General features: G+C 41.6%; 1 protein-coding gene across 1 annotated transcript; it reads right to left on the bottom strand.

Annotated features, from left to right (window-relative positions):
• Nucleotides 1-1,059: 1,059 nt before the first annotated feature.
• On the bottom strand, nucleotides 1,060-8,595 carry mavs (mitochondrial antiviral signaling protein). The gene is made up of 5 exons (XM_026152906.1): nucleotides 8,490-8,595; nucleotides 5,769-5,891; nucleotides 5,060-5,240; nucleotides 3,244-3,977; nucleotides 1,060-2,258 (listed from the first exon to the last, which is right to left on the bottom strand). Exons 2-5 carry the CDS (start codon nucleotides 5,889-5,891, stop codon nucleotides 1,638-1,640), a joined length of 1,659 nt encoding a protein of 552 aa, XP_026008691.1. The 5' UTR covers nucleotides 8,490-8,595; the 3' UTR covers nucleotides 1,060-1,637.
• Nucleotides 8,596-12,205: the final 3,610 nt, after the last annotated feature.

Here is a 12,205-nt window from a genome sequence, read left to right as displayed (position 1 = left end):
GGGGTGTCCTGTGGGAGGTGCTGCGGGAGTATGGGGTGTCTGGCCCATTGCTACGGGCCATTCGATCCCTGTACAACCGTTGCAGGAGCTTGGTTCGCAATGCCAGCAGTAAGTCTGACTCGTTCCCGGTGGGTGATGGGCTCCGCCAGGGCTGCCCTTTGTCACCGATTTTGTTCATCATTTTTATGGACAGGATTTCTAGGCGCAGCCAAGTGGCGGAGGGCTTTCACCTTGGTGGCCTCAGAATCTCATCTCTGCTCTTCGCAGATGATGTGGTTCTGTTGGCTTCATCGGGTGAGGGCCTACAGCTCGCACTGGAACGGTTCGCAGCAGAGCGTGAAGCAGCGGGAATGAGGATCAGCACCTCCAAATCTGAGGCCATGGTTCTCAGCCGGAAAAGGGTGGAGTGCCCACTCCGGGTCGGGGACGAGTTCCTGCCCCAAGTGGAGGAGTTCAAGTATCTCGGGGTCTTGTTCGCGAGTGATGGGAGAAGGGAACCGGAGATCGACAGACGGATTGGTGCTGCGGCTGCAGTGATGCGGGCGCTGCACCGGTCCGTCGTGGTGAAGAGGGAGCTGAGTGTAAAAGCGAAGCTCTCAATTTACCGGTCAATCTACGTCCCTACCCTCACCTATGGCCACGAGCTGTGGGTAGTGACCGAAAGAACGAGATCGCGGATACAAGCGGCAGAAATGAGCTTCCTCCGAAGGGTGGCTGGCCTCTCCCTTAGAGATAGGGTGAGAAGTTCGGCCATCCGGGAGGGGCTCAGAGTAGAGCCGCTGCTCCTCCACATCGAAAGGAGCCAGCTGAGGTGGTTCGGGCATCTGACAAGGATGCCCCCTGGGTGAGGTGTTCCAGGCATGTCCCACCGGGAGGAGGCCCCGGGGCAGACCCAGGACACACTGGAGAGATTATATCTCTCGGCTGGCCTGGGAACGCCTTGGTGTTCCCCCGGATAAACTGGAGGAGGTGGCTGGGGAGAGGGAGGTCTGGGCCTCTCTGCTTAGGCTGCTGCCCCCGCGACCCGGCCTCAGATAAAGCGGATGAAGATGGATGGTATCTATATAGCACATATATATATAAATATTTACAAATAAATACATTTAAAGCCATATTTCCCCACTATGAATAGGGGAAAACAAAGAATTTACACTGTGGTGAACTACTGGTACTCCTGCCTCCACAGTCCCCAGCAAGCCAAACTCAGGTCCTTGATTCATTAACTCATGCTGGATGACAGCCAACAGTCTTATCTAGCTTGTCAGAGAACATGCAAACAATGATTAATACACGCCTTTAAAAAAAAACACACATTTGCATCGCACAAGTGCATAAATAACCTGAGATTGTAACCCAGTTCTATGAAGTGACCCGACTAGAATAGTAAGGGTAGACTTAGTTTTTGTTCCCTATAGTCAACCTCACTCAATAATAAAGACATAAAATGTCAAACTTAAGAGCAGAATGGTCATTAGTGACGTGATCAAAGGTCTGCAGAGCCAGCTGTAATTACTGTAGGTAATTATTAAACTGCTGCCTCATGCCAACCCATGGCAGTGATTTCATTAAGGCACCTAAAATCCTTTTCAAAAGCCTTAAAGTCTAATCTTCTCTTTCATTCCAGGTATTATATCCCCTTATTTGTTAAACCTCCACACCATCAGCATTGCACAGGCACCCACTCCTGCAGCGGCCAGAATGTACTTTGCGTTAGGTGATTGGCTGAGACAGGTCCACGGAGCTGAAGTATCTGCTAGCTCTTCTCCTGCTTTGAAGGTGGTGTTTAAACTCCCAGAATCAGCAGCAGCATGTGGGAATGACGGTGGTGCCGAGGAGATTTCTTTGGCCGTTTCACTATTGACGTCTAGGTTAGGGATAGATGGCTCACCGGACGCATGTATCACCAGCTCCTGTGTTTCAAAGCTTTGACACGGCGACTCAAACTGGTTCTCCTCAGGTTCGTTATGGTTGAGATTAGCGAAGCCGGTCTCCTGGCATGGCAGTGGCGTGACTGTAGTAACTGTGGAGTCGAAAGAGGACACGTCATCCGGTGGAGCTTCACTTATTTCCAGACGCTCAGTGTTGCCCGAGTAGGGCTGCGGCTCTGAGCTGGACGCGAGGATGGTAGGACTGGGTTGATTTTGCGGTTGGATGCTGACGAGTTGCCCTGGCTTGCTCAGACAAACATCATCATTAAGAGAGGCCTCCATCACTGGAGTACCAGGCCTGGGGGAGGCTTCAGCTGCAGTTTCAACAATCTGGGGGGGAAATTCATAACAGAGGTCAATTTTATTGCCAAACTGCAATTTTTCAATGTCCTAACTTTCAGGTATGTGTAAAAGCTTATAGGTTCGTTAAAAGCACCTATATGGAGGTCTGGTAATAACACTAATACATACTACTGTCAAAAATGCTAACTTAAGTTTCCATTAAATATATTACATGTCATACAGGAGAACTTTTATACCGGATTTTCTCACTTGTACACGTTTAATTGTATTCTAGAATATTTTCCTCTCTGACATTTTGAATGAACTCATCATTACCAAAAGTTTACAAATAAATGTGCAGGATGGGTTTTATGAAAAGATGCCTTGTGAAAGATTAGGCCTATAAGACTGCTAGAAATTGTTTTTGTGTGTGTGCCTTCCAGTTTTTTTGTATACCCTGCAGTAATGTGAGCATGTGGCTTAATGGCACACGTCCAGTGGTGTTATGCCCTTCCAGTGACTGTCAGCTGGAGACTTTTACTCGCCAGAAAATACAGTAATGTCCCAACAAAGGTCGAACTAGCAAGGCCCTTTAAAAAATTACACATTTTTCAACATACTTTTTAGGGTTCAAGGATATACACAATATACAGTAGTTGGATCATTAAAAAAAGTTACTTACAAAAAGAAGAAAAGGCTACAATCGTACTACAATACTATTAGCAAAGGTTATTTTTGTATGTATTTGGAAACAATTGTAGCAACCCTTTGCATGTTCTCTGTCCACAGATTACTGTTCTTAGTATAATTAATTTAATGTAACTTTATATTTATAGAAATGAAATTTCTCTAGAAAAGAGAGAAAAAAAATGCCGAGTATACCACCCAAAGAAACCACAGAGGTAAAGCTTCTCATTTTGAACGAAATGCTGCCTAAGGTGGTTTAAGCACCAAGCTAAGTGAATATCAGACAGCACTGTTGCAGGAGGTGTCATTATTCAAGTCTTAAAATGAATCATATTTTAGTATTCACCTGTGTAGAAGGAGGCCCAGAAATCTCTTCAGGCTGTGAGACAGCATCAGGATTTTTGTTCAATGGAGGAGTGCTGTCCTGGACCGGAGGCTTCTCTGGGGTCCTTGTGTAGAAAGAGGGTCCATCAGTCACATCAGAGTTGATCTGGGCTTCAGGTGGACTCTCTGGCTCCTTGTTCTTTTTGGTAATCCTGCTTCTGAGAGGATCGGCTTCATGGTGTTCAGTTGGATGTGGTGGTGGAGGAGTGGTTTCCCTGTTGACAGTAATGGCACCATCTCCAGAGCCCACCTGAGCTCCAGCAGCAATATTTTGGATATCTGATTCAGAGTTTTCCTCTGGCTCCTTGCGAAAATTAATTCCTCTCTCTTCGGATGTCACCCGAATGTGTGTGGTCTTGGGGGAAGCAGGAGGTGTTGATGGAGGATGTGCCACTTCAATCTGTGTTGACTTTGGAGGCTCAGGGACAGGCTCAGGTGGGGAAACAACTTTGGGACCTGGGTCTGCAGCACTCTGGGGGGTTTGTGGCAGTGTTGGAATTTTCGGAGAGGGTGGGGCCTGGATAGCTGGCTCTGGGGGAGCTGGAGGAGCTGAAGGAGCTGCAGGAGCTACAGCTGGCAGAGCTAGAGCATCCCGACTGTTATCACCACTCTCTGGAATGGGCAGATGACCGGCAGATGGTGCCGGGTGGACGTGTGCCGTGACAACAGACGTTGGAGAGGAGCTGGGGTTGGAATCTAGGGCAAAGGAAACAGTTCTGCTATTTAAATCTCTCATGACATCCTATCAGTAAATCTCTGTGAAATCCTGAAGGACTACCTAAATGTGAAACTATACAGAAATGAATTTGTCATGAACTCTGCGATGCTGCATATACACATATATATACACATTTTCATTTTAAAAATGAAAATGTATATATTTATTCTATATGCAACACGCTCTGCATAGTGTTCTTCAAAAAGGAATCCATTTAAATTGTAACAGTTTTCCAAGCAGTGTTTACAAATGATGAATCCAATATACTTTAGTCTTGGATCTAAACAAACAGAGTAATGTTTGTTGTATAATAATGTATATATAATCACTTTTCTGAGCGACTGTAAACATGTTTGGGTTGAAACATATTTGCATTATCTGCACAAGCTGTTTATGTTTCGGAGAAGGTTGAGTTCAAACTGTCATTTCCAGCACGCTGAGTAATCCAACAAACCAGGACATAAAAAAAAAATAATAATCTGGTCTAGATTAGCAAAAACACAGGATGTATTACAGCATGTCATTACTTATTTGATAAAAATGGTGCCAACAATGGAGAAATTGCTTGTGAAAACATTTTGCAGAAATAACTTCTATTACTTTCTGTATGACTATCAGTCTCTCACATTGTTCTTCCACCCTTCTTCACAGCGTCACTTCAGTTTACTGCGGTTTGCAGGCATTCAACTTTTCAGTTTTCTACTTGTCAATAGGTGTTTTCACTGAAGACTGAAGAACTTCAGAAATGACTTTGAACCGTTCCCATACTGTTGGACAGGAACAGGATCATTGCTGATGTCTTTCCTCTGGGGAACTGGTTACATACCTGAATGCTTCAGATTTAAAAATGGCCTTTATCAACTGCTTTTGTAGAGGTTTTCACACTTGCTACTTAGTAATTCACACATTACCTCTGCTCTATAGCTTAGTTTTTGTTATATAAATACTGACAAGTGTGCTTTGTCATGTCAAAAGTGTGTACCAAGACTGTATCCGGTACTGCTTGCATAAACTTCAACACTATCATGTACGGTGCTGGGTAAATTATTTGGCAACTTACTGTTAACATCTGTTAGAGCGTTGTATTCTGCTCTGATGTCCGCTGCAATGGTTCTCTTCTCACATGCCTCAAGCGCCTCAATGAACTGCTCGGGCCAGTTTTCTCTTCTTTTCAGGCAGTCCAAAAGAAGCATCATGCCTTGATAATTCCCACTTGTCTCAGTTTTTGCCTCAATGACGTCCTAAGATTTGTTAAAAAAATAGATCAAGTGAGAAAACAAACTCAGTTTAATAGATAACAGACAAATCATCAGTAGTTTAGTCTTTAAAATATGCCTTTACCAGTGCTAATGCCCTTTACTGTTCGGTTATCAATAAACAACCAACCAATCAACCACAAAGCTAATTTAATCAGTGACACTAGTGTGTTTACCAAAACAACAAATGTAATTTTTACAGTGAGAGTCGTGCAAGGAATAGCAAAATAGTTTGAGGCCTTTTTTGGGGTTGCCTAACTAACAAGGCTTGTACTGCTCGATGTGTTTCCATAGGAGCATTAAATAGTCATTAAAGACAGCAAATAATAGGTTGGTTTAAATGAACACTTTCTGATTTAAATAAAGAAATGCAGGCTACTGTATTTAAACACAGTTCACATGTAGCTATACAACATGGTAATATACAGAAAAGAAGGTATCAGACTGAGTATACTTGGGGTGCATCTAAACAGAACAACAAAATTCTTAGTCTGAGAGCTTTCTGAAACATACCCTGTCGTAAGCAGTCAGGCAAGGCAGATGCATCATTATTTCTCTCGGTTTCACATTGGAAACGATGATTGCCATATTCCGCCGTATGTATCCATCGTACAGTTTGTCACTGGCGAACGACATCTGGAAAAGTCAAAGGGCAAAAATATTACAAATGTTTACTTTTGTTATCAACTCTCAGATTCTACAGCTGCACACCCAGATAAACACTTTACTACATTTCAAAATGTCAGATAACACCATTTTATATTTTATTTTTTTAGCCTCACTACAAATGATGTGTGAAAGTACCCTAAAAGTGAAACCATGAAACCGGATTGAAAAGCACAGTGAGGGGATTCTTTTCCAATGAAAGTGAAAGTGAAAGAGAAAATGCAAGCAAAGGGCAGCAAAGGAGGGAAATTGCTTTTCTTTCATTTAGAAACCTCTTTTTTCCTTTTAGTCTTGACAAAGCCAAAAATCACCTCCCAAAGGGAATAATACACTCGTAGTATCAAGGTTGCAGCCGCCTGGAGTAAGAAGAAAGAAAGCAGGCTCCACTAATCACTGATTAATCATCTGCAGGATTTAATACCTGACTTTCCAATGTGCAGTATTAAGCCCCTGTTCTAAAACACGGTTGCATATTTTTAGGGTCAAATGAAGGCTTGGGATCACTTATTTGTGTTGAATACACTTTAAGCCCTTTCATTTGTTTTTACCTAAACAGCTAGATTAGCATCTGCTATGAGGGGGGAGTCATTTTCACAGAATATCAGTGTCACTGCCAGAGATGGGCAGTAACGCATTACTGTAATCTGATTACTTTTTTCGAGTAACGAGTAAAGTAAGGGATTACTATTGCAAAAACGGTAATTAGATTACCGTTACTTTCCCGTAGGAACGCTGCGTTACTGCGTTACTAAAACCGTGATTTTTTGCGAGAATGTCTCATGACAGTGACGTAAGCGAGTGCGCCGTTAGTGACAGCAGCTGTGTGCAGATCAACAATGGATCACATATCGATTGTGGGAGAGAGTATGAGCGTGCAGCATTTAAAGCGTGGAAGTACTGACCTTACTTTGAGTTTGATTCCATAAAAAGTGACAAAAAACATTAGCGTCCATCGTGCGTAGGAAGAAAACTTCTTTTTACAGCGAAAAAAACCCCTAAACTTCCAAGCAAGCACCGAGTGCGCAACTACGTAATGGGAAACTCACAGAGAAACTCGCAGATTCTTCAACTGACCGCGGCACACCTGCACCAGGGTAAACCTCCGCCTACCGCAGTCCTGCTTTGCAGGTGAAAATAGAGCAACGGGACCGCTAGTCTTTGACTTTATTTATTTTCTGCTGTGTTTTACTTGCATCTATTTGAAAGAGTGAGTGTAAACACAAGAAATATTTTATTTTATGTGCTGGAATGTGCAGAAAATAGGTTTACATGTTAAACTAATTTATTCAAGTCAGAGAATGTTGCATATAATTAAATTTTTGCTTGATGCATAAAGTTAAAAGATTAAAACTGATAAAACAAGTTTTAAAAAGAGATTTTTCTATTTGATTACATTTTGTATGATGGATTATGTAGAAAAAGTAGAATTGGGCTGAAAGATCTATCGCTTTATCAGCTATTCAGGTTGTAAATCGTGTTTTTAAAAAGTAACTAAGTAATTAATTACTTTTGAAAATAAGTAATCAGTAAAGTAACGGGATTACTTTTTGTGGAAGTAATCAGTAATTAGTTACTGATTACTTTTTTCAAGTAACTTGACCAACACTGGTCACTGCTAGCTTTAAAAAAAAAAAAAAAAGATATGGGACTCTAAAGTTCTGAATAAATGTGGGACATCAGCAAAAGCAGTCTGCCTGTGGCTCAAAACGGAAGTGATGTCAGGGGGAGCAAACAAAGAGCAAAGTCTTCCTGGCTGTCTTAATAGCCCACAGAGGACATAGTTTACCTGACAGGTAGACAAAGTGTTGAACCTTAAGATTAAACAGGAAGAAGTTTTGAGAGTGTGCATTATTTCCAAGCTGGCGTCTAAGTATAAAGCGAGGAAAGATTGTAGATTAACAAGACAAGGAAGGACACAAAAATGCACCTTGACACAAGGACAGATTCTGAACAGCTGAGCCCAATGAATGACCTCTAATGTGGCAGGTCATTTCTTGCCAATATCCAAGTCTCAGGATCAAGTTTCATAGACAGTTCTGGTCCAGTAAGATATTACCACCGCAGCTATTTTAGTCCAATAAAAACTCTCAAGACAAAAAGAGGTCACAAGAAAGAAAGAAAGACATTGAGACGTTTGTTGGGTAATAACTGCTCCAACCCGTTTTGGAGGAAAACACCCAAAGAAGGTCAGGAAGGAGGAAATAGGGTGCACACAAACTACACGTACGACCGCGTGTCAGCTACTGCAATATCACGTTAAACTTTCAAATCTACTTTGGGGGTCAAACAATTCGCGACACGAAGTTTGCAAATAAATTTAAAAAGGCTACACAGCCACATCACACAGAAAGGACTGACACCTGCCTGTAAATGATCGAAACCTGTCTGAAATAACCGAGTATGTGCTAACTAAATGGAAATAACAGTCAACTGCTGCCAACAAGAAATTAGATAGACACGACACTCTCCAGCTAAAATGAATTGCTAACATTAGAGCTAAAACATCGTGTTGAGCAGCACGATTAATTTAGCTTCATAAATCGTAATGTTACATAATGTAGTGCTCACCTTTACTTTTTCGTGTCCCTGCAGCTCGTCACTCCCTTTCTACAGCAATTCCTGCACTCAGTAAAAACCTGCGTCCTCTTCGTCTTCTCACACACACATCTGCTCAGCGGTTTCCCCCCACGAGGGCTCCCTCCTGCTCTCCTATTGGAAAACAGCGCCATCAATCAAATATTGGGCCAATAGAAACTGCAATGAAGATGTAATGAAGGCGTGGCTTGCTTATACTTGACCCTAACCCTGACCTTTCTTCTGCTGTGATGGACGGCAGCCGTATTACATTGGATCTCGATTTCTGGTTTACATCTGTCCCTAATCCTTGATCCTAATCTGTGCACTCACTCACACACACACGCTGCTGTTTTCAATAGCATTTTAAAGCTGCTGCTGAATAGGGTCCAGTGTGTGGCAAGGAGAAAGCCATTGTTAACAGAAAACCATAAGAAGCCCCGTTTGCAGTATGCCATAAGCCATGTGGAAGAAGCTGCTCTGGTCAGACGAGACCAAAATGGAACTTTTTGGCCATAATGCAAATGCTATGTGTGGCAGAAAACTAACACTGCACATGACTCTGAACACACCATCCCCACTGTCAAATATGGTGGTGGCAGCATCATGCTCTCGGGGTGCTTCTCTTCAGCAGGGACAGGGAAGCTGGTCAGAGTTGATGGGAAGATGGATGGAGCCAAATACAGGGCAGTCTTGGAAGAAAACCTCTTGGAGTCTGCAAAAGACTTGAGACTGGGGCGGAGGTTCACCTTCCAGCAGGACAACGACCCTAAACATAAAGCCAGGGCAACAATGGAATGGTTTAAAACAAAACATATCCATGTGTTAGACTGGCCCAGTCAAAGTCCAGATCTAAATCCAATCGAGAATCTGTGGAAAGATCTGAAAACTGCTGTTCACAAACGCTGTCCATCTAATCTGACTGAGCTGGAGCTGTTTTGCAAAGAAGAATGGGCAAGGATTTCAGTCTCTAGATGTGCAAAGCTGGTAGAGACATACACTAAAAGACTGGCAGCTGTAACTGCAGCAAAAGGTGGTTCTACAAAGTATTGACTAAGGGGGCTGAATAATTACGCACACCCCACTTTGCAGTTATTTATTTGTAAAAAAAAAGTTTGGGATCATGTATGATTTTCGTTCCACTTCTCACGTGTGCACCACTTTGTGTTGGTCTTTCACGTGGAATTCCAATAACATTGATTCATGTTTGTGGCTGTAATGTGACAAAATGTGGAAAAGCTCAAGGGGGCCGAATACTTTTGCAAGCCACTGTACATATCAGAAATGGTCTCAGTGGAAGGGTGGCCTTCAAAAAGCCATTTTAAGGTAAGAAAACAGGGAGAGGCAGAGTTATTACAAATTACACAAGAACTGGACTGAAATTCAGTGGCAACAGATTTATGGAATGAATCAATATTGGATTTTTTAAAATTCAAATCATTGTCAGTGTGTATGCAGGAGGTTGGAGAGTGGTACAACAGTCAGCGTTGTACCATGTAAAACATGCTGGCGACTCTGTTATAGTTTGGGGCGGTATTTTAGTCAGTGGTGTTGGGGATCTTGCCAAAATTAATGGCATTTAATTACCACTGGATTTGGATCCACATACAATACTATCTTGAAAACATCCAACTGGCAACAATTTAATAAAAGCATACGATACAATAAAAACACAAGAGCATGAACCTCAGCATTACTGAAGCAGTGTGGGATCCTCTTGATAGAGAACAGAACAAAAGCAGCCAAAATCCAATGAAGAGCTTTGAATGCCCTTTAAGAAGCCCGGAGAAACATTTCTAAACACTCAAGCTCGTTAGAATTGCACAAACTCTGCTTTTGTCCTATTTTTCTAGAGGCTAAAGCTAAAGCGGAGAGAAAGCTTTCACTTGTTTTGCTACATGCAGGGCAATGAACTGCTGAAAGAGCTGCAGTTGCAATAATCCATTTTCTTGAGTGAGTTTGAAGTCCATTGTTGCACCTATACCTGCACTTTTATAGTTATATCTCAGCTAAATAAACTGTAGTTCTCACACTATTTTCACACCAAACTTAAGTTTGTCAAAGGATAATAAGAAAGTGAAAGCAGCAAACAGGTTTGTTAGAGTCATAAAAAATAAAACAGTTTTAGCACAGAAGAAGCAAAATCAAAGCAAGTCAAACTTAAATCTTGGCATATGCTTATTTTAAACCAGAAGGTGGAGCTAGTTGCTCACTCTCAGAGGCTTACTGCTTATTTAAGGTCCCGAGGGATGTGTTTAAAGATAAGGTCGCCCTTAGCGTGACAGTATCGTGTCATGAACATGTTTCTCTGTGTTAAAAACATTAAAAGTGATACAAATTACCGGAGGAATTTGAACATTTGTAACATTAACTAGTTTATAAGACACTTACTGCACTACAACAAAGGTTTTATAGTATAAATGTTTTAAAACTGCAGTAAGTGAAAGTACATTCCACAGATGATGCTTCATTGTAACTGCGCTCGCAGCTTTGAGTTGATATCTCTCAAAGTACGTGAGGAAAAAAAACGTTTCGTTGTCTTGGCACATTCATTTCCTGCAAATATATATTAACTTTTTTTCAGTTTTCCTTATTAAACTGCAACTACAGGAACTCCAGCTTTCTAATTTCACACATTACGATTAGTTTTCTCTCCACAGGGGGAATCATTACTCTGCCAGTGAAACACTATTCTATTGTCTTCCACTACTCTCAGGGGAACTTTGTCAAGTCTGGAGTCACAAATGTAATTTCTCTCAGCATGGGGTCGGAGGTCACACATTTATTTTAAAACCTGGAATAACAGTTTTTTGTTGTTGTTTTTGTATCCACTCGGGGGCAGTCGAAATAAACTGTGAACACGAGACAAGAAAAAGACTGAAAATATCTGCTTGTTACAATCAGAAGAATGAGAAATGTGTGTATAAAGAACCTTGAAGCTGCAATGACACATTTCACATTATCATTAGAAAATGGATTTCCTTCTGTTGTTTCTTCCTCCTCATTTACACTATATATAACCCAGGGTTATGGGTGGAAATATTCAATAAGTCAAATCCAAGTCAAATGTACAGATCATTCATTCCAAGCAGAAAATATAAAATTACAGTTTTGGAAAGTCCAGCTGAGAAAGCAATTATTATTTTTCTTTTGCAGAAACATTTGCAGATGTTCGTGGGATCACTGTCCTGTTGCATGGCCTCACATTTGACTCCAGAAGATGAGATTCTTACTTTGTACTAATCACTGTATGATTTGTGTAGCATCAGTGGGTGGAGCCAGCCTGTGATGTCTTTCAGTACATTCCTTTTAGATGTTTCTGCAAATGTGGTGGCGCTCTTTGTCTGTTCATCGCTATTTAAAGTGTTCGTTTTGAACTACTGGACTGTGAATGAAAAAACAGGTCACAGCCAGGCAATCCCAGGAGAGACAAAGAGAGGCTGAAACACAGTTGTGTTCAATCAGCTGGAGCATGAAGAAATCCAGATGTGTTGTATGAAATTGAGACAGGTTATTATTATAATTAGACAATACTCTTCCTCACTTTGGGCCTAGAGAGCATGGTTTAGCATGAAAAATATCTATGAAAGCAAATTGGATGTTTCATTCCTTTGTAATCCTTTTAATCCTCTGTTAATGACTCACAAATAATCTAAAGTAGTGAAAATCACCTCCTTAAAAGCCTAACTGTTTGGTAACATGTAGGATTA

Source organism: Astatotilapia calliptera, chromosome 19 (assembly GCF_900246225.1).
Source record: "Astatotilapia calliptera chromosome 19, fAstCal1.2, whole genome shotgun sequence".
NCBI classification, from domain to species: Eukaryota; Metazoa; Chordata; class Actinopteri; order Cichliformes; family Cichlidae; genus Astatotilapia; species Astatotilapia calliptera.
The sequence above is the reverse complement of the archived record's forward strand: the minus strand, read 5'-3'. Positions and strand labels throughout refer to the sequence as shown.

Coding starts and splice junctions, on each gene's coding strand:
- mavs (XM_026152906.1), bottom strand. CDS start 5,891: ATGTCGTTCGCCAGTGACAAACTGTACGATGGATACATACGGCGGAAT. Junction 3,978..5,059: donor CGCTCTAACAGATGTTAACA/GTAAGTTGCCAA, acceptor CCTTTGCCCTAG/ATTCCAACCCCAGCTCCTCT. Junction 2,259..3,243: donor CTGGGCCTCCTTCTACACAG/GTGAATACTAAA, acceptor TTTCCCCCCCAG/ATTGTTGAAACTGCAGCTGA.